This window comes from Eptatretus burgeri, chromosome 13 (assembly GCF_056783735.1).
Source record: "Eptatretus burgeri isolate ZD-2024b chromosome 13, Ebu_testis_v1, whole genome shotgun sequence".
Classification (NCBI taxonomy): domain Eukaryota; kingdom Metazoa; phylum Chordata; class Myxini; order Myxiniformes; family Myxinidae; genus Eptatretus; species Eptatretus burgeri.
The window spans coordinates 25,878,205-25,902,089 of record NC_140973.1 but is presented as its reverse complement, the minus strand read 5'-3'; the positions used below and the strand labels follow the sequence as shown (position 1 = coordinate 25,902,089).

General features: G+C 41.4%; 1 protein-coding gene across 1 annotated transcript in view; it reads right to left on the bottom strand.

The window, feature by feature from the left end:
• LOC147014106 (RING finger protein 150-like) overlaps nucleotides 1-23,885 on the bottom strand; it is a 108,839-nt gene that overhangs the window by 62,063 nt on the left and 22,891 nt on the right. The window contains exons 3-5 of the mRNA XM_085851780.1: nucleotides 14,145-14,216; nucleotides 3,818-3,900; nucleotides 918-1,014 (exon numbers count right to left, since the gene is read on the bottom strand). Of these exons, the coding sequence (XP_085707906.1) occupies nucleotides 918-1,014; nucleotides 3,818-3,900; nucleotides 14,145-14,216 (252 nt within the window). The remainder of the gene's footprint in view (nucleotides 1-917; nucleotides 1,015-3,817; nucleotides 3,901-14,144; nucleotides 14,217-23,885) is intronic.

Genomic DNA, 23,885 nt, shown 5'->3' with positions numbered 1-23,885 from the left:
CAATTAGCATATTCTTCAGATAAGACATACAAGTACTAAAGAAACTTCAGGAATTTAGTAGCATGAGAGAAACTTCTCGATATTTGAGACTTCTGTTGCAGTAGTTATCTAAATACTGCATAACAATGAAGGCCTTCAAAGATGAGGCAACTGTTTGCTTTTTTGGCATCAACTTCCAATATCCATGCAAACACAACTCCCTCTTTGACCTTTGTATCCAATGTGATGTCATGACAAACACAAAGGAGGTTTGTTCAGAGGAAAATGGGAATGGCAGAGCAGTTTGAAAGCACATACTTCATCACTCCCTTAATGCTACTCATTCCCTCTTCAATGGCAAAATCTTCCTTTCCTTTTCACCTTCTGCATGTACAACCCGAATCCCAAAATTCTCTAAACCATAATTCCAAAAGCTTAATCCAATCCCAAAACATTAATCTCAATCGTAAAACCCGAGCCCTAATACCCAAAACACGAGCCCAATCCCAAAAGCCTAACCACAAAACCCAAATCCCAACACCCCAACCCCAATCTCTTAATCCCAAAATGCAAGGCCTAATCCCAATTCCCTTCAGTTCTGAGGTACAAACCCTTTCATATTCTTTTTGTTGTATTACACACAGATCGACATTGGCAATGCTGAAATTAAGTACGAGTTTAACCTCTTATTACAATCGATAATAAAATTTCATTATGTCACGAGGTAATCACACAACAAGTACGATGAGCTCGCAGAAGAGTAACATGAAGAGAGAACTGTTTAGTTTGTTTCTGCGATGCTTGTTCATCTACAGAAAAAAAAAAGGTTCAGTAACGAAGAAATATGGAACAAAGCATTCACAAAATCACACCAAAATCGATGGTACCTTATTACAAGTCTTGTGACCTCACGGCCTCGATAGGGTGTTCATACTCACTTTAATGCCCAGGGTGTCGAGAATGTCAAGCTTGCACATTGGACATGTTCTATGGTTCACCAACCATGGATCAACACAGTTCTTATGAAAAACATGTCTGAAAAATAAATTGGAAAGTGACTTGTTACAACTTTTATTTCCTCGAGGCAGTCAAGTTCGCTCATCTTTTCAGCGCTCCGGCACGAGCTGACATGACAACGTGCAACGTGTAGAGCAGACGGCCCGTGCAGGGGCTAATCCGAGGATCTCACCAAACCGTTCGATCGGTAGTCACGACGGGTGGTGTGTACAAAGGGCAAGGACTTGATCAACGTGAGCTGATGACTCGTGCTTACTGGGAATTCCTCGTTTGGGGGACACTGTCTCAACCCCCAGTTCCCATCATGGGATTTTGTGGGATCAAGGTTATGATGAAACAGGGAGAAGTGCAGGATGCAGGGGTGGGGGACAGAGCGGGTGGGTTTGATAACAGGTGTTGTTGGTGCTGTCGTCGTGGCTGTGGTTGATGCTTGTGTGCTCCTTTCATGTACTGTTATATATTTGTTTTGTTTTTTTGGGGGGGGGAGGGGAGGGAGGAGTTGTGTAAATCAGAAATCAACAAATTTCAAGCTGTTCTTGAAATTTCGGAACGATCCTGAAATGCCTCAATTTTCCCACCTTGTCTCCCCATGGGATCAATGAGCACTTTTCATTCACTTCGACCTCCTGTCTCTCTCAACCTTTCAATCTATTCCCTCAGTTTTCCCACTTTTTATTTATTTCATTTTATCTACCCCCATTTTATTTGAAATTATTACAATATATATCTATATATATATTTATTTTAGATGAATTTAAATTTTTAAAAGTTGTTTTAGTTTATTTACCAAACGTCTTTCTTTAATTTCTTGTCCCCCCCCCCCACCCCTTACTATTATTTTCACTTTTCTCCCAGTCCAAGTACCCTTGACTGTCAACCCTGACCATTAAACACTGACCATCTCTGTCTAAATCAGTCGTTCACACCCCCACATTCTGCTTCTGGAATCCTTACCACACTCTGACTCAGCCCAGCAAATAATAAACACCATCCCTGTCTCTTCTCTCTCTCTTGTTCTGATGAAAGGTTGTGTGAGGGTGGCATCAATGAATTAATCACAGTTGGAAGAGGTGACAGATTGTGCACAAAGTAGTGGAAGGAGGACTGTGGGTTGAGAGTGAAGATGGGGAAAAGTGAGAAGCAGACAGGTGGTTAAAGCAGTCTCCCAGTGATACACTATATTGCCCAAAGAAGCAACACCAAAGTGGATAGATGAGGACGTATGGGTCTTGCAGGCACAGTAATGGACACGAACATTTTACTCTGATTTAACAAAGAAAACTGATCTCATCAGCCGAACATCATTGGAGACATGGCTCTATCTCATCTTATTTAATCACATGGAAACACGGGACAGACACAGCACAAGGTTATTGAGAGAGATTACAGAATGTAATCGGAGTCATTCAACAGCAAAGATGAGGGAGTGGAGTGGACAGAGGAAGTGAAAAAAAGATATATTTTGTGTCGCAGGTTGTGACCACATTGCGTTCATTTTTGTTTTTTTTAACGTTTGTGTTGTGAACCCTTTATTACAAGTAAAAAAAAAGACATAAAATGTCACAGCCCCCGTTATTTTAGCAATTTTGCTGTTCGGAATTAAAGGGCGAGCCCAGATTTATGTACAACTAGAATGGCCGCCAGTCGACCAGTCGGCCATCTTTGATCAGATAGCAAAATAAAGTGAGGTACACATGTATGCTGTCATGCACTGTTATTGTGTCAAGTTTGAATACAATTGGACCGTGTTTGTCTGAGAAATGGTTGGGGACACATTTAAGTAACAAAATGGCCACCAATCGGCCATCTTGGATCTGATCTGGAAAAAAATGATGCGCATATTTAAGCCATCATTCATTATCTAGGTGCCAAGTTTGAACAACATCAGTAAATGCTTGTCCAAAAATGGTTGAGGATGTGTTCCAACATTGGGGTTTTACAACTAAAATGGCTGTCAGTCTACCAGTCGGTTATATTTGATGAGATCACAAAATAAAGTTAGATGCAAGTGTGTGATATTGTGTATTGTGTTTGAGCCAAGTTTGAATAAAATTGGACCATGCATGTTGGAGAAATGGTTGGGGACATACTTAAGTAACAAAATAGCCGCCAGTCGGCCATCTTGGAACTGATCTCGAAAAAAATGGCAGACTTATGCAAGCCATCATTCATTATCTGTGTGCCAAGTTTGAACAACATCCGTAAGTGCATGTCCAAGAAATGGTTGAGGACGTGTTCGACACTGGGTTTAAAAAAAAAACAAAAAACGTACAACTAAAACGGCCGCCAGTTGGCCACCTTTGATCGCATCGCGAAACAAAATGATGTGCATACGTATCCCGTCATGTGTTGTCTTTGTGCCAAGGATGAATAAAATTGGTCCATACATATCCGAGATATGGTTGCAGACGCACACACGGACACGAAAATCAAGACCAAACCCATAAGCCCCCTTTTCAGACGAAATCCAACGGGTGCTAATAAGGTGTGATGCACAGGTGTGTGTGCACGCATGCACACACCTGTTAGTCATCGATTATCAGCAAGGAACCAATCTGAAGTATGCCTCATGCTTTGATGAGGGCCCAGCCATACCAAGAAGGCAGGAGACAAAAATAAAAGCAATAAAAAAACATCTCACTGTACTTCAACAGCATCTGGTTTTGACCTTTTGGTTTCAGTGTGGATTTTCCCAACACAATTCAGCAAACCGTGTCAACTGGACAATAAAATATCTTCTCAAATGTGTCAATCAAACACAAGATTTGGGAAACTCTAAAAACAGCATTCCAACAAAGAGGTATCAATGAAGGCATCTCACTTGCAAGGTAAAACTCGAACCTCCTCAGATGATTTGTAGCCTTCAATACAGACAGCACAGCTATCAAAGTCCGCCTCCGTTTCCTGGAGACAAAGAAAAAGTTGTATTTGTCAAGAACACACCTGGAAAATGTGAGAATGCATTTTAGAAATGATGCTAACTGATGCTTGGAGGTAAACCTATTTAAACGAGGATGTTCATCTTCTAGGATTGATTTATAGTCACAGGCTACACTTGAAAGTCACCGTGCATGTTGGCACACCCACAAAGGGAAGTGCACACTGTGTTGGTGAACGGTTACCCTGAGATTGATGTGGTACTGCCTGAAGCTTTGGCAATGGGTTAAAGGGCACCACATAAACAAATGGCAATGAATTCCTGAGATAATTGTGCACTCTATCGACATGACCTTTATTCTCCACTCCCCTCGTCCAACCTGGCTCTGCCAGGCATGTTTGAACTGCGGGAAGGAGTTGTTGGGTTTTTTTTCTACAGCTGCAGCTTCTCCCGAGGCTGAGACAATCCCATTGGTGATCAGATCACTGTGACCTGGCAACCTCTACCTTCCATCATGTCTGATTCCATGCTTTTCTTTTTGTATACAAAGTTGAGGGTCATGTAAGAGTTGGAATACAGATCAGAAAATAAACACAATCGTAAGAACACAGTGGAGAGTGGGGGTGGAAGGGGTTGCGGACAGGTGAGGCAATCACACCAGCAGCAGAACAGTGTGGCACAACAGAGGGATACTTGGAGGAAGAATGGTTGAGGGCAAGAATGACAGCAAGTGGAGAACACAGGCAGTAAACAAGCTACATATACAAGCTCAAACACAGGAATATGAAGGGGAAACCGGGGATGAAACTACAAGGGCATTCGGTGGAGCGCACACCTCCGCCACATCTCTGCCACGTAATGCCTGATCCACGAGATCAGATCTGGCCCATAACATTTTTGAAATATCATGCTGTGCAAGACGAGATCGTTTTTGGCTCTAACTCTCAATGGTGAATAATCACTTTAAAAGTTAAATAATTCTCGTATCCAGATTCGGATAGAGATCTTCACCAAAATCGAATAAATTCATCCGTGCGACACATCCAACCTTCCCACCAAGTTTAATCCGAATCCGTCCAAAACCTTTTGAGATATTATGCTATATATCATTTTTAGCCCTATCTCTCAATGGTGAAGAATCACTTAAAAAATTCTAGTAGTCGGATCCAGATCCGGATCTTCACCAAAATCGAATCAATTTGTCCTTGACACACACCGAACCTGTCCACAACTTTTTGAGATATCCTGCACACAGACAAGCAGACAAAGACAGAAAGGGGTGAAAACATAATCTCCTTCACCTTTGGTGGCAGAGGTAATAAAAACCAAAAAGAAGGTGAAGGAAAGGGGGGTGGGGCACAACAACCTGGAAAGGAAGGGGTGGGCTCGGCAGAAGGTTAATGAGAGTAGAGTACAATATGGAATAGGCAAAGCCTAGAAGCGAACGTAGAATTCTTCTTACATTCGCTTCTTAAATACATCAAATTAAAGTCTTTTTGCTATGAAAAAATAAATATTACCTTAACATTACCTTCACAACAACACCGCCTAAAACAGGATCTCATCTGCGAAAATAAATATTACCTCAACATTCCCTTCACAACAACAACTACACCGCCCAGAACAGGATGTCATCTGCAAAGATAAATATGACCTCAATATTACCTTCACAACAACAAAACCGCCTAGAACAGGATCTCATCTGCAAAAATAAATATTACCTCAACATTACCTTCACAACAACAACTACACCGCCCAGAACAGGATCTCATCTAAAAAAATAAATATTACCTCAACATTCCCTTCACAATGACAACTACACTGCCTAGAACAGGATCAAATCGAAAAAAATAAATATTACCTCAATATTACCTTCACAACAACAACACCGCCAAGAACAGGATCACATCTAAAAATATAAATATTACCTCAACATTACCTTCACAACGACAAGTACACCACCTAGAACAGGATATCATCTGAAAAAAAAAATCCTCAACATTACCTTCTCAACAACTACACCGCCTAGAACAGGATCTCATCTAAAAAAATTAATATTACCTCAACATTACCTTCACAACGACAACTACACCGCCTAGAACAGGATCTCATCTAAAAAAATAAATATGACCTCAACATTACCTTCACAACAACTACACCGCCGAGAACAGGATCTCATCTGAAAAAAAAAAATCCTCAACATTACCTTCACAACAACTACACCGCCAAGAACAGGATCTCATCTAAAAAAAATTAATATTACCTCAACATTACCTTCACAACGACAACTACACCGCCTAGAACAGGATCTCATCTAAAAAAATACATATGACCTCAACATTACCTTCACAATGACAACTACACCGCCGAGAACAGGATCTCATCTAAAAAAAATTAGTATTACCTCAACATTATACCTCAAGATTACCTTCACAACAACAACTACACCGCCGAGAACAGGATCTCATCTAAAAAAATAAATACTAGAAGCGAACGTAGAATTCTTCTTCCATTCGCTTCTGACTTTACCTACAACTTGTTCACAACTGTATACGCAATTTCCGGTTACTTCGGCCTGGATTCGGGATCAGCGATCAAATAAAGTAAATCACGATTAAAAATTATTTTTTGATGATGCGGGAGATATCTTTATTAAAATCAGTGGAGGAAATATACACCATGTCTGATATTTGGGTCTTTCATGTCTCCGACGATGCCTTTATCTCCTGGCATGCATCATACCCCATGACAAAAACCGGAAGCAAAAAAAAAAAAAAACGGAAGCAAAAAAAGCCCCGGAAGCAAGAAAAACACTGGAAGCAAAAGGGTCATAGCCAACGACACGGATTCCACATTGCCAGGGTATTGTGTTGTTGTTTCCTATTCTCTCATGTGCACGCGTTAAGTATGAATCTCACTACGTTCGCTATAATGAACATGGATGGCAGATGACCTCATCCATTCATTGGTACCATACTCTGTACAGAGCATCAGTGTTGCTGAAGCAGTCTCCTGGGCTGTTGGGCACAATCCTGGACAGGTCACCACTCCAACACAGGATACTCAAATGGCTCAATCATCCCAAGAAACTGGTACTCATTTTGCCAACCTCAGAAGTATGACAGGTTGAGTCAACCCAACCTGGTATTAATTCAATAGCGAAGTGAGATTTGAACTCAGGATCCTAGGATCCCAAGCCCACCACCCTAACCATTAAGCCAACACGAGGCATATAGTTGACCTCCGGGCAAGGTGAAAGCCATGCTCAAGCCCTGGAGGGATGAATGGGATTGAACCAAAGAGTCATTCCATCTGAAATCACCAAATTTAAGAAAATGTTCCCAGTTAACCCCCTCAGATTTACTTTAAACTTTCATAAAATAATTCCCAGGTATCAAAATGAAGCTGCGTAAAATTTTAGGTCCATAGATGCGGTCAACTCCGAGATATTGAGTGTTGAAAATGTGGTTGTGGCCCTATATTTCTGGTCGTTGCGAGCATCACAAAATGAACGGCTACTTTTAAACTCCCACAACTTTTTTTAATATTAATGCTGCAGCCTTGAAATTTTCAGAGATTATTCTTCTATAACTGCTCTGTAAGAAACAAACATAAAACGGAGTATACCTCTATTCAATCTTATGACCTGATCAGTTGAAATCCAGAAAAAAAAATGTTGGTTTTGTATGAAGACCCAAATTTGAGACACCATATATTTTCATTGACCTATCCCAGAACCTTGAAATTTTTTCATGTAATAACTGTATGGTAGTAGTATTCAAATACATGTTTACTTTTCTTAATCAGTCATATATAATATAGTCATGATCCCTCAAAAATTGAAAATTTTCATTTTTCCCCAAAATTCAGGTGAGGATTGCAAATATATGACAAGGTATACCACTTCAAATTGTTCACCATTGGAAAGAGCATATTCAAGTTTACAAAAGTGTCAAATATCAAAGTGGTATATTTTTTTAAAAATATATTTTCTTTTTTTTAAAACTGTTGTTAACACAGTAGTGAATACATGAAGTGTGTGCATGGTGTGGGCACCATGGTAATCATGAATGATTAGTTTTATGATTCAAATTAATAATACAAAAATATATCACATACTGCAATAACAATGTAATAAAACATTTCATGTAAATGATTTGAATAGGTCCTTGATCTGCTTTTCCAAGTCAGGTGCGAGCTTGTACTGCCTCCCAGTTGACGTTAGGGGAGCATCAATAACTTTCATCACATGGACCAAAGGAACCCAACAAATGTCCTCCCTTGAATGTAACTATATACACTGCTGACATCAGCAGATCAGCCACTATTCTGAGTTCTATTTTTAGCCCCAGCCAGATGAATTAAGCTCTTGCTATTTACAAATGAGAAACAAAGAATTCAAATTTTAAAGTATTGTGTTCATGGTATCCTAATAGCAGATGATATGTATGTACATTGTATATACATGTACTACACATAATATGTACTACATGTAAAAGGACTGTTCATTAAATAGCACACACAACACGCACAGCACTGGCAGAACATCATTTATTCAAATATTTTAAAAATATTGATAGAAACATTATACCTCTTTGATATTTGACACTTTTGTAAACTTGAATATGCTCTTTCCAGTGGTGAACAATTTGAACTGGTATACCTTGTCATATATTTGCAATCCTCACCTGAATTTCAGGGAAAAATGAAAATTTTCAATTTTTGAGGGATCATGACTGTATTACATATGACTGATTAAGAAAAGTAAACATGTATTTGAATACTACTACCATACAGTTATTACCTGAAAAAAAAATTAAGCTTCTGGGATGGGTCAATAAAAATATATGGGGTCTCAAAGTTGGGTCTTCATACAAAACCAACATTTTTTTTCTGGATTTCAACTGATCAGGTCATAAATATTAATAGAGGTATACTCCGTTTTATGTTGGTTTCTTACAGAGCAGTTATATAAGAATAATCTCTGAAAATTTCAAGGCTCTAGCATTAATATTAAAAAAGTTGTGGGAGTTTAAAAGTAGCCGTTCATTTTGTGATGCTCGCAACGACCATAAAAATAGGGCCACAACCACATTTTCAACCCTCAATATCTCGGAGTTGACCGCATCTAAGGACCTAAAATTTTACGCAGCTTCATTTTGATACCTGGGAACTATTTTATGAAAGTTTAAAGTAAATCTGAGGGGGTCAACTGGGAGGCCTCCATTGATATGAGGTGGAATGACCCCGAAGTAAGTTGGTTCCACAGGTGAGTAAAAAGAGGAACAAGTGAGTGATGGTGAGCAGTGAGCATGGATTTTTGATTGTTTCACCAAAAATTGGTTACTGGCTGACCATGTACACCTTGCAGGAGGGAGGAGAGGGGGGGGTGCAGAAAGGAAAGGGCAGAGGGTGCGAGGCCATGGAGGAGGCAGTTGAAAACAGATGCCACCGACCTGCCGATGGAGTGGGAACAACAGGCCCAGAGACAGCTTCATTGCAAGAGATTCTAATGACTGTGATGGTCTTGGTCTCCACGGCATCAACATGTGAAAGGTGTGAGACAGGGGTGCCAGCCCAAAGGGGAGAGTAGTACTCTGTCGAGCTGAAGAGGAAACCTTGTTATGTTGATGGAATTCAGATTTTTCAAGGAAAGATTTGGCACAACAGAGGATGCCCAGTCAGGGCTTTGATTTGGGTGCCAAGACTGTGGTTTGCCCAAGAAAGATCATGGCTAATAGTGAGGCTCAAAAGTTGGAGTGACTGAACTTCTTCAAGAGATTTATTAAGGAAGTCGATGATAGGGTTCGTCAGACGGTCCTTTCAGTGAGACATTGTCAGATTTGTTGGGGTTGAAAGACATATTCCAAGTGTTTGACCAGCTCCTGATTTTATCAAGGATGAATAGAGGGAAGAGGCTGCTGCATGCCTATCCGAAGGATGAGGGATGTTACGGCAGAGGCCGGAGTCATCATATCAAATCGACAGTGATCCAGTGAAACTTATCTCTTCATCGTTTAATTTGTATTTTTAAAAGCTTTGTCTTATTTATTCATTTTACTCATCTTCAATTGTCATATATACATCTATATACAAAGCTCTTTCTAACCACTCACTGACTATTAAAGATTGGTACCTTCTGGGTGACATAGAATGCTGAAAGTTTGTGTGCCGATGCATATCGAAGCTGGTACACCGGAAAAATTCACGGAATCAGACAACATCCATAAATGAAAATAAAAATAAATGAAAAAAATGCAGGTGAGTGACCCAAAACAATGGGGAAGCACGGTAATTTTGTGTGCCAACGGACATCTAAGCTGATACACCAGGAAAAATCACAGAACCGTTGGAAAGCATCCATAAATGAAAATATGAAAATAAATAAATGAAAAATCAAATGCAGGTGAGTGATCTGAGACAATGGGGAAGCACGGTTCATATGCTTACACAATATGTAAGCACACCCCACGAGTAATATATGTACAAATATATATATATATATATATATATATATATATATATATATATATATATATATATATATATATATATATATATATATATATATATATATATGTATATATATATATATACTGTTAATTTGAACTGGGGTTTTACAGCTTTTTGTGAATAACTTTTTTGACATTTATCGTTTCCTGACTTTCACTTTGTTATTCCTATCTTATTTTCTCTGACAGTCCTTAACATTTCAGCATCCATCCTTGATGATCTTAACATTTTCAAATCTCTCTTGGTAATGCACTATAATCCTCCAAAGCATTCTCTCACATGCCTGGTGTTGACTTAATGGTTAGGGTGGTGGGCTTTGGATCCGAGGGTCCCGAGTTAAAATCCCGCTCAGCTGTTGAATTAATACCAGGTGGGGTTAACTCGGCCTGTCATCCTTCCGAGGTCGGCAAAATGAGTGCCAGCATGCTGGTATCCTGTGTCGGAGTGGCGACCCGTCCAGGATTGTGCCCAATAGCCAAGGAGACTGCTTAAGCAGCACCAACGCTCTGCACAGAGTATGGTCCCAATGTCCTCCTCCTCATTCTCCCATCCACCCCCCCCTCTATTTTCTCTCAATTGCCTTGTTCAGTTATCATCACCAAACTCGTGTTGCAGCTTTTCTTTCTCCCTCTATCGTTGACTCCCTGTTTGTAACTTGTTTAGGTTTTCTCAATAAGCAAAGTCTGGCCTCGAAGCTGGACTAGTTTCCTTCCTTGTTTTGCAGGCCTAATCTCTTTGCTCTCGATCTTCCTCCTTCTTCCCAAAACTGTTCCACAGGGCATAATCAGGATAGCATCCCAAAATATCTGTAGTAAACAGGTATACCGGATGCACTCTTTTATGACACTATCAGGATCAGCATAAACCTGATCAACCCTAAAAGACCAAAGGCCTGCACAAATGCTCTATATAATTCATAACAGAGGCATCTTTCCACCTTCATGTCTAAACTCCACCCTGATGAAAATTTCCTCACGGAATCCTTGAGTATTCCTATAAAATTATTTAATCCTGTAGGTATATTATAACATTCCAAGAGAACATTTCAGTAAGAGTATGCAAATCATTCCCTTGAGCATCTTCCCTCCAAAGAAAACTATATTTGTCATAGCTTCCATTACAGGTAACAGACATTATTGGAATCTTGGGAGTTAATAAATTAAGGGGGTGGAGTCTCCATTTTGGGAATCTGTTTTATGCTATCTAGAGGATCCGGCATTGCCCTTTATAATCTGTACAATACTTCTCTAATCTCTTCACCTTTGTAATTATATTCCTTTTCCTTCCTCTCCTTTGTTTGTTCTTTCATTTGGTTTTGCCTGATATCACCCAATTGTTATGGAATCTACAAAGGTGTTCATGACAGGTGAGCGTCACGTGTATTACATCGGAACGAAACCCTTTTGCCTTGCAGAAATCTCAGACCTCTACTGGACTTTACATGCACCAAATGAAGGAAACCGTTAAGCCACTGTGTGTGTGTGTGTGTGTGTGTGTGTGTGTGTGTGTGTGTGTGTGTGTGTGTGTGTGTGTGTGTGTGTGTGTGTGTGTGTGTGTGTGTGTGTGTGTGTGTGTGTGTGTCGACAGCTTGAGGAATCTCTTACTTCAAGATGTTAAAACGACCTAAAACAGAAGAGCTATGAAGAGACAATAAAGTGTACCAATTTGAAGCTCACATTGATGTAAAGTTCCAATTTTATATTTAATTTGTCACACTCGAGGTGTATTCATTAAAACGACATTAAGAGTAGATTCAGCATGCTGTTTGCATTGACTAGCCAGAATGAGGACCTTCAGTGCCAGAAATCTGTCTGTTAAATAAAAGAAGCAGGTACAAAGAGCACACCTCTAGTAAAAACACCAACAAACAGAAATACTGGATAAGAAATTAGAACTCATCATGATACTTTGCATTTTTTGTCAAAAAAGAAAAAAATAATAAAGTGAGGTTCATGATGAAAATATCTAATTAGCAAATCAAAATGGGAGAAACTCTTCATGAATGATTAATCACAGTTTTATTAATTCCCTTTTAACATGTAACATGCTTGCACGAAGCAATACGACATGGAGAGATTCACAACCCATGGAGGAAAGTCTCAACGTAGTCACTAGCATAACAAAATAAACAAACTACAACAGCATCTGTATTGCTACCATTAACAATATAAACAAGAGAGAAGTTGATGGCACGCCATCGCAAATTCCCATGCTTCCCACCTAAAGGAAAGTTGAAAGATGGGAAAAAAAAGTTCCACCAGGAATGACCTCATGTCAAATTTTGAGTTAAAAAAGAAATCTTCTGTTTTTGACCCCTGTGATCTCAACTCAAGTCCCCACCCCTGGGGCATGAACCCAGGGTCAAATCCAAAAACTCGTTAAATATTTCATGCGTCCCCCAATGTTGAATGCATATACAAAGTTTCATTACCTTCGCATTCTGCGAAAGGTTATGTTTTGGTCGCTGTGTATTTATTTATTTATTTGTGAATATGTGTGTTTGTTTGTTATTCGCATAACTCAGAAAGTATTAAACCGAATTGCATGAAAATTGGTGGGATGATTCGTGATTATCCAAGGACGATTTGATTAGATTTTGGGAGTGATCGGGTCAAAGGTCAAGGTCATGAAAAGGTCCAAAACAAACTTTTGAGCATAACTTCCTTCATAAGACAGCTGTCGACATGCAACCAACGCCATAATTGTTCCATGACGAAATACCTTTCGGGTACGTGGTGTCAGATTTGACGTGACGTCATCAGAAATGCGTCAAAATGACGTCACAAGATGACGTAAATTTTCAATTTTCGACCTCATCAGTTTTGATCATACCGTTTTGTAGGACTTACCTTAATGACGTCACACACCAAATTTGACGTTGTTTGGACTGACCGTTATGACGTCATTGACGTTTGAACATAACGTTTTTCAATTGTGGCTAAAATGTCCTGATATTTTATATTCAAATATCTATGTGATTTGTCAAGGAAATTGTCCCAAATCCAGGCATTATGATCAGTACCAAAATATCTGCTTATTTATGAACAGATTTTGCAAATTAACTCTATGGTCAAGGTCAAGGTCACACTCAAGGTCAAAATATACTTGTAGGCATAACTTCAGATCTAGTAGAGCTATTGACATGAAACCAACATTAAAATGTTCCGTGAAATAAGAGCTTTCAGGATGGTAGTCCGCGATTGGTAGTGACGTCATTGGAAGTGCGTCAAAATGACGTCACAAGATGACGTCATTTTTAAACTTTCGATTTTTTTCAGTGTTTATCATTCCATTTTGTTGAACTGCCCTCAATGACGTCTAACACCAAATTTGACGTCCATCGGACTAATGGTTGTAACGTCATGGACGTTTTTAAATGACGTTTTTCAAATGTGCCCGGAAAAAAAAGTAGCGGCGGCGAAGGTATGCGCTCTACTGAGTGCCCGTTCTAGTTTAAAAATGTTTTACAATGTGCCCAGTATGGCATTTTTCGGAATGCGACCTTTGACTCCACCACAGGGGGCAGGGGCAAAAATGACACAGTTATTGCACCTTAACACTATATGGTGATCAAACTACCAAGTTTGGTGAATTTCTGCCCAACCGCTTAGGAGGAGATAGCGTGACAGACGGACGGACAGACAGAGACGGAGCCGATTACAATATCCCCCATTTTTTTTTCAAAAAGCATGGGATAATGGATGAGAAAATGGATGCTGAGTATGCAGAATTACATGTTAGGCAAGGAAGAACTTACCCGATCCCCTTTCTTTATTATCCTTGAAGGAAGCTGACTAATTGCCTTCTTAGCTGCATCTTCCAGCAGTCTCTAGGAAGTCAGAAATTGGAAACAATGTTAGAAAGTCAAACAACAGCTCCATCACTATATACGTGTGCTTGTACATATACAAGGAAGAAAGCAAAAAAAGAAATGAAGCAAACTAATACTTGCACGAAGTTCAACTCTACTTATCTTGCAACATGCGAGTGCAGACAGGTTAGTACCCATGGAGCTTCTCAACAACTTAAACGCGCTCCAGGGACAGGGTGGTGCAAGTATTTGGAGCTCGATTAACTGATCATGCTTCCAATCTGGCTCACAAACAAGCTTAAAAAAAAAAAGATCATTGTACCAGGAAATAATGAGAGCGTTAGCTCAGATCATTTTCATGTCGATCACATACGAGGCTTGTTTTTTACATCTCCCTTGTGTATGTGACGAGCCCAGGTGACCCGATGATACAAGGAATGTTCACAAAGTCCCGGATCAAGGCCTCTACAGGGCACTGAAGAAAGGGGGGACCCTTGTGGCCTTGCCCTCATTGCCAGCACATTCAATTTAAAGTTTGGTTATATGTATATATCTTTTGTATGATAGTTGGAAATTGTAAATATTATTAAAAAGACAGTTTGACTTAATCTGTAACTAATTTAAACATTCCAATTCAAAACAAACAAGAACAAAATGTTTTTTTTCTTTTCCATAAACATTTTCATTCCTCGATTACAAAAATCGTATGGCCTCATTCATATAAACATACCTTGAACTAGAACGACACTCGGTAGAACGGTTTACCTTTTGTTTCTCACTGATCAAATCAGCTTGTTCTTGTGACCTAATCAACTCATCCACCAAGTTTTGTCACAATCTGTCCATAACTTTTTGAGATATCGTACCATACATGCAATATCGGTTTCGCCCTATCTCTCAATGGTGAAGAATCACTTTAAAAAGCGAGAAGGGCAATTGGTGGAGCGCATACCTCCACCACGTAATACCTGATCCAGGAGAACATATCGGGCCCAATACATTTTTGAAATATCATGCTATACAGTACTAAATCGTTTTTGGCCCTATCAATCAATGGTCAAGAATCACTATAATAATTAAACAAGTCTCGTATCCAGATTCGGATTCGGATCTTCACCAAATTCTAATCAGTTTGTCATTGTCACACACCCAATCTGTCCCCAAAATTTCATCCGGATCCATACACAACTTTTTGAGATATCCTGTACACAGACAAACAAACAAAGAAACAAGCAGTCATAGACTGGTACTTACGAAATCGTCAACTTGACCTCTGACCTTGTCTAGTAAAAGCTGTCTCTAGAGAAGGTAGCGACGCAAACCAGAAATTTCTACGATGATTCTGTACCAAACCATCAAAAATCTAATGTTTTGGATGTTTGACCTCACTGTGACCTTGAGCTTTGACCAATTTTGACCAAAATCTAATTAGCGCTAGCCACCACCCTCCTGAATCACGTGGTGTGATTTGACATTGGTAGCTTCTTCCGTTCTCGAGTTATCATTTTTGGATGTTTGACCTCACTGTGACCTTGACCTTTGACCGATTTTGACCAAAATATAATCAGCACTAGCCATCACCATCCTGAATCACGTGGTGTAATTTGACATTGGTAGCTTCTTCCATTCTTGAGTTATCTGTACCAAACCATCAAAAATCGAATATTTGACCTCACTGTGACCTTGACCTTTGACCGATTTTGACCAAAATCTAATCAGCGCTAGCCACCACCCTCCTGAATCACGTGGTGTAATTTGACATTGGTAGCTTCTTCCGTTTGAGTTATCATTTTTGGATGTTTGACCTCACTGTGACCTTGACCTTTGACCGATTTTGACCAAAATCTAATCAGCACTGGCCATCACCCTCCTGAATCACATGGTGTAATTTGACATTGGTAGCTTCTTCCGTTCTCGAGTTATCGTGCCTACAAACAAACAAACAAGCAATCATAGACTGGTACTTACGAAATCGTCAACTTGACCTCTGACCTTGTCTAATAAAAGCTGTCTCTCGAGAAGGTAGCGACGCAAACCAGAAGTTTCTACGATGATTCTGTATCAAACCATCAAAAATCATAACGTCGACCGAAGCAAAAATCTCCATTTCTCCACGCAATTATATTATACCTTAACGTAACTCAACGACGCGTCTGCTCGAGCGCACTGCATCATGGGACGACCCATGACGCGTCGAGTGAAATATTTTTTATACAATCTTAAAACGTCTCCAAAACATCCGATTTTTACCAGAATTTCGACAACCGAGTTTTAAGCGTCCTAAGCGATCGCAAAAAACCGAAGACAAAATTTAAATCGAAGTTAAAACGAACTCGTAACGTTGAGCGAAGCAAAAATACTCCATTTCTCCACATGAATTTACGGAATTATGTTTGACCTCACTGTGACCTTGACCTTTGACCAATTTTGACCAAAATCTAATCAGCACTAGCCATCACCCTCCTGAATCACATGGTGTAATTTGACATTGGTAGCTTCTTCCGTTCTCGAGTTATCGTGCCTACAAACAAACAAACAAACAAACAAACGGAAGTCATCAATATACTTACGAAATCTAAAGATTTCGTAAGTAACAAGCCGGTAGGCGACGAGGGATTTGCTAGGATCGAAGCGCTGGATACGATGCTTTTCATTCTGACTGATCCACCGACGAAGATTCATTGCCAAGACGTATTGGTTCATACAATTGTTCCTCTGCCTGGCAAGATTTTTCCTATTGCGTATTTTGCCAACTGGCACTCCTCATTAAAAAGGACGGTAAATAGACACCCTATTTTTGAAGGACTACCATTTGAAAAATAATCGGTTTCCTGGTTTGTGCTGTGGAGCCTCGCGTTACACACACACACACACACACACACACACACACACACACACACACACACACACACACACACACACACACACACACACACACACACACACACACACACACACACACACACACACACACACACACACACACATAAAACCCGATAAACTTCTCTCAATGCTCTTGTTTGACCAGACCTCCTGAGCCACACAATATTTTTCATAAGTCACACCCACTTTTCATCAACTATGTCCACTTTCCCTAAGCTCCGCCCACTTTCCGAAACCCCTCATAAAAAAATGACGGTAAATAGACACCCGATATTTGAAGGACTACCATTTGAAAAATAAAACCTCAATCAAAAATCGGCTCGAGTAAAATTTTCTAAATATCTCGAAGTGTTTAATTCCGAAGTCTCGTTTCTCTATATTCAAAACTGAAGGGCAAGTACTGAAAATACTGTACGCGGTTTTTCGGCCGCTGCACAGCAACGGGTGGTTGCTAGGCAACGAAATTCAAACGCGCACATTCCCAGCACATATTGCACATGTTGGCAAAGCTTCATCAAAATTGGTTCGCTGGTTCGTGCTGTGGAGCCTCGCGTTGCAGACACACATACACACACACAGACAGACGGAAAACCCGACAATAAGGGATATCTAGCATATATAGCGAATCCAACAAGCCGGTAGGCGGCGATGGGTCGCCGAGCATGGAAACGATAAGATATAGAGCAAAATGGATGTCATATAGCGGATAGGGAATCACCTTAAGATTATGCATATCAAATCTCATCCAGTTCCATCTACTGATAACTACTCGGTATCCATTTGAATGAAAAGTACCGAAAATGTGGTTTCAAATCAGAAATCCCCAAAGTTCGAGGGGGTGCTGTGGGTGAACAAAGATCTAAATCGAAAATCCGGCTCGATTGTTTGTGCACAATGTATTCCAGACGATTAGTGTGAATTTTCATGACCATCCGACCATAACCCTAGAAGTAGCATTTGGCGCGAAGGCACCTCCAGCTCTCGCATATTATCGATTTTTGCACTAATTGACCTTTGACCCCTGACCTAAGCGAAATTGGTCAATATGTCCTGAGGCAAAGTTGTAGTACTCATTGAGTACCATGAACCTGCAAAGTTTCATTCGTATCGATGCACTCACCTGGTCGCGAGGGGACCTTCAATTTTTGCCAATTTTCGCGCATACCCTAATTGTAGGGGGCACTGCGGGTAAAGTATTCCATATATCACAAAAACCGGAACATATTTGATAGAGCATCACCTGTAGACCATTAGTGCTAAATTTCATAACCCTACGTGGGATAATGGCTTTCGGAATTGATTTCGTGTGAACGGTACCGATTTTGAAGGTTTTTCGGTTGTTCCAAGGGAACCAAAGCGTCCCGAGCAACCATCACAATTTCCAAAGCACGAGGTCATAAGATGTACCTACCACCCGAGTTTGGTCAAAATCTGCCCACGTTTACGACCAATTATGCTGATGACAAACGAACAAACATCCAAACAAACAGACAGAATTACTGACAATAAGGGTCACCTGTTTGGGCGACCCAACAGACAGAAAGGGGTGAAAACATAACCTCCTTCACCTTCAGTGGAGGGGGTAATTAAAAAATTTTTTTTAATCGTATTCGGATCTTCACCAAAATCGAAACAATTCTTCCTCGTCACACACCCAACCTGTCCAAGTTTTGTCCGAATCCATCCACAACTTTTTGAGATATCGTGTATTTGACTATGATGGCTTGAATGTGTGACAACTGCATCAGTCAACGTTGAATCATCATGAAAACCACCCACTTCCCCTCCCCCCAACTAGCCCTCAGCTAATTGGTTCACGGGCGCCAGCAGTGACACTATTTTCGTTGTGTGTGTGTGTCTGTCTGTCTGTTTGTGACCCTCTCCAGAGCATAGCTCCATGACGTTTGATGCGATCTTGATGAAACTTGGACACAAGCTGGATATCATGGTCGAGTTGTGTCTTTTTGTGTGAGGGGTGTCCCACGCCCCTTGTGGGCGGAGCCATGCCCACTTGAACTTTTTATTATTATTTTATTTATTTATTTTTTTCTCGATTTTTTCTCGCAATTTCATTTCCTAGAAGCTGTGCTTAATGTCCATAAATACAACATATAAAAAATCCGATTTGATTTGGTTAATTTTGACGGAAGAGATTATATTATTTTGACGGTTATTACGGTAGGGCTTCCTCAAAAGCTTCCACCAACTCAATTGTACCTATCATGGCATTGTTCAATAATGCACGCGAACCATCGCCACCTTCCGGCGAGTTAGCATTATGTTTCTGCCGGTACTTTGGTGATTCATCTCCACCTAATCATTATTCATGATGCTCCATGGTTCCACCAATCAGGTAATCCCGTCCTTTCTTTCTCTCAACCAAATCAAATCAAATCAAATTTTTTAATCAAATCTGTTTCTGGTGTATGTTCCCCCTCCATCCCCTCCCTTACCTCAAATGGCCGCACTGCTGATTCCACACGTGATAAAGCTGAATGTCTAAACTCGGTGTTTGCAGCTAAATCTTGTGTCCTAAACCCATCACTATCTCTACCCACTTTACCCAGTCGCACCCAACTGTCCCTGGACTCTGTATCCTTTTCTCCTGACAAGGTGGAGAGCTTGCTTTCAAACCTCGAGTCAGATTCTGCAACCGGTCCAGACGGCATCAGCCCACGTGTCCTCAAAGCCTGCTCTTCTGCTTTTGCTCACCCACTCTCTGTTCTATTCACCCTCTCATTTGCCCAAGGTCATCTGCCATCTGCTTGGAAATCTGCTAACATCACTGCCCTGCATAAAAAAGGTGCAACAACAGATCCCTGTAACTACAGACCAATCAGCCTTCTCCCAATCATCAGCAAGGTGATGGAATCCATCATCGCCTCAGATATGAAATCCTTCCTCTTCTCCAATGGCTTGATTTCCAATCATCAATTTGGTTTCAGACCAGGTCACTCTACCCTGGATATGCTGCTTCTGCTCTCCCATCAATGGATGGAGGTCCTCAATGCCAGACAGGAAATCCGAGCCGTATCCCTGGACATATCACGTGCTTTTGACACAGTCTGGCACCCTGCCCTACTCACCAAACTCTCTTCCCATGGTATTCAAGGCCATCTCCACTCATGGCTCGCAGACTTCCTCTCCTGTCGCAGTCAACGTGTGGCCCTAAATGGAGTTCTTTCATCCCCTCTTCCTGTGCAGGCTGGAGTTCCTCAAGGTAGCGTTCTGGGCCCTGTTCTTTTTCTGGTTTTCATCAATGATCTCTCGGACTCTCTGGAAAATCCTCTATTTCTCTTTGCCGACGACTCCACCCTCTGCCGTACCATCTGTCATCCCTCAGACCGGCAAGCAGCAGCTTCTTCGCTCACTGCAGATCTGGATAAAATCACAAACTGGTCCAACACGTGGAACATGTCTTTCAATCCAGACAAATCTCACACTCTCACTATGTCTCTTCGAAAGGACCGTTTACAAAACCCCCCATCCACTTTCTCAACAATCCTCTGGAAGAAGTCTTTTCTTTCAAGCTTCTGGGTCTCACTATCTGCCATGACCTTTCCTGGGAAAGTCACATTTCCAACCTCGCCTCAAAAGCCAGTCGCCGACTGGGAATCCTCCGTCGTGCAAAGTCCTTCCTCGGCCCTCTTGAGCTCCTGACCACTTACAAAGCTTTTGTCCGTAGCCTGATGGAGTACTGCTCTCCCCTCTGGGCTGGTGCTCCTGCCTCCCACCTTTCTCGGCTTCACGCTGTCGAAACCAGGGCATTTAAGATCATCGGCATCTCCCGCAATGAAGCTGAGTCTTTGGGCCTCTCACTCAATCATCGCAGGTTGGTCGGTGGTCTTTCTGTCTTCTACCGACTCCTCTCCAGCCTTGCCCCCCTGCTCTCTCTGCGATTTGTCCCCACCACATTTCCACAGGGCGCTCAAGGTCCGCCAACAACCCCCTTCTGGTAAAACTACCAAAATCACGAATCACTGCTCATCTTCACTCTTTCATTCCTCTTTTTTCCCGCCTTTGGAATAAACTTCCTCACTCTATTCTTTCCCATTCTTCCCTCCAGGCTTTCAAAACAGCTGTTCACCACCACCTCTTATCTTCCCCCATCCAAATCCTCGATCTTTTCTACCCCCGATAATCCACCCAAGCCCACTTCCTTCAATTCTCCTGCTTTCCTTCCTGAAAGTCCCTGAAATGTCCATCTTCTCTTCGCCATGTTCCCCATCCCATCCCTCTCCCTTCCACAGTTCACCTAATGTGTCTGTTCCCCACTGTTTTGTCCCTTCCACTCCCGCCCCTCTTGTCTCATGCCTCCTTGCTGTGAGTTGTGTGTTAGCTCTCATACGAGCCTCGACCAAGGTATACAAAAAAAAAAACCAATTAACGTTGAGGATATTACATTGTAACTTTATAAACGAGAGTTTGCTGCTGCTCCTTCATCTGCTTGCGATTTTATCCTGAGGAGTGCAAGTCAAAAAGGTTTGACAATGTCGATTCTATCGATCTTGACATTGTGAAATTCCCCCTTCTCTCACTAAAACCATGGCACATCTATATCCAGCCAACAATCAGGTGGAAACATGGAGCAAGTACAAACCTCACGATTAAAAGTTTCATGTGGATCATATGTCATTGTTACATGCATGGTAAAGATTGGGGACCTCGAGTGGAATACAAGTGCAATGAGAAACGTTGCCATTCATCTTTGTGCAGTCTGCCCCACCTGGGAGGGGCGGGGATCCGTAGTGATGTGAGTGAGGTCACCTGTCAAACAATGGAGAGCTGCAAGTCATCCCGTAAACCCGTCAACCAGTCTTCCTTCACCCTCCTCATTTTTGTGATAAAAACTCACCCCCACAACTGACTCAACCCCACTCTTCATCCTCACCAATTGTTTGAGTCTGATTAGCCCAGCACTGGTGTTGGTCGGAATGTTCTCCATGTGTCGAGAACATTCCGTTCTGTTGCGGTGATGCAAGACGTGGAATCGTGGGTTGTTTGTCGCCCAACACGGTATTGTGCATCAGCCTTCCCACACCTCAACAGAAACCACCCCGCCCCCCACGATGAGTGATGGCAGTGATGCATCTTGCACATCCCACCACTGCTGACATCTGCTATATTATACACTGATTATATCATCCCCTGCTTGAGGGATCAATTTTTTTTACCAGATCGACCTGAGCTTTGATTAAGATTGTGAATTTTAATCTTTATGAAATGGACAATTTGATGTATCCATGGCAACCTTTGGAGGAAGAGGAGGAGGAGGAGGATATTTGAACCATACTCTGTATAGAGCGTTGGTGCTGCTTAAGCAATCTCCTTGGTTATTGGGCACAATCCTGGACGGGTTGCCACTCCGACACAGTATACCAGCATGCTGGCACTCATTTTGCCGACCTCGGAAGGATGACAGGTCGAGTTAACCCCACCTGGTATTAATTCAACAGGTGAGCGGGATTTGAATTCAGGACCCTAGGATCCAAAGCCCACCACCCTAACCATTAAGCCAACACCAAGCTACAATCTTGGGAGAGGGGGTGGATTTTGCAAGTATCATGCTCTGCATGCCGTCTTTTTCTTGTTGGTTAATTTGGGAAACCCACCATCCCTGCCCATCCTTGTGTGTCACCAGGCTGGCAGCAGTAAGTTCGTTTTAAGTTAGATCAGTGTTCGGTGTGTGCCTTGTCAGGGCAATGTACAGGATTTGTACCCTCATGGAATTATAGTTGTGCACAATGTTAGTTATTTATTATTGCTGTGCTATGTTGTCTTTTATATTGGTCCCCAACCGAGCATAAGCCTAACTGGGGGTTATATTTTTGGTCCTGTCAGTCTGTCCTTCCATCCGTCGCCTCTACTCAAAAATGACTGGATGCATTTCTTGTACTTGGCATATGTATGCGATACTATATAAGCATGAGGCAAGTTAAATGATTTTGGGATCGGAGCCATTTTGGAATTTTGGCAATTTTTGTTTGTCTTTTTACAGGAGAGTTGTGCAAGAATCCTTCCGAAATTGACGGACCGGTGTTTGTGTGTTTGTTTGCCGCGCTACTCCTCCTACAGTTCCCGGCCAATTAAATCCAGACTTGCTACATAGAATCACATGCCCCCAATTAATGTATAGGGGTGTTTTTATCATTGCTGGTGGTCTTGGAAGTGGGGGGACAAATTCTCTATGTAAATGTGCATCGTGTAGCACCGCTCCAGGTGGAAGAGGATATTACAAGTCCCCACCCTTCACAGTACAGTATTGCTGTCCCCACATTTTCCAGTGCAGCGAGAGGTTTTGAATTTTGCAGTGAGGTATTTTGATTTTTGAATAAGGATAATAACAGAACCCCCCTGGCCGCTAAAGGCGCTGTAACACCTTGACGATTTAGCCAGCAATGGCAACGTATAAAAATGTATGTAAAACGTTGGCGTACGCTGAAATCTTGATGTTTTTTTTAAAGTTTTGGTCATATTCATAATGTGTTGGTCGTATGCATAACATATTAGTAATTTGGTACAGAACGTTTCGTTGTCTTGTAGATAACTTATACCAACGAATGCTTAGCCTGTTGTCGGCGTTCACAACCTATGCCCAACGATAGTTTAACTTAAGCATAGCGCGCTGCACGTATCGCCGACGAACTCGTGGCGTTGCCTGTTAAAAACCTGCCGCACGCCGATTTAAATCATAACCGCCTGAGAATTGGAAGTGTCAACATCGCAGTCACACCTTGACGATTTAGCCAGCGTATGCCAACCTATGAAAAATGTCTAAAACGCTGGCACACGTCGAATACGGTA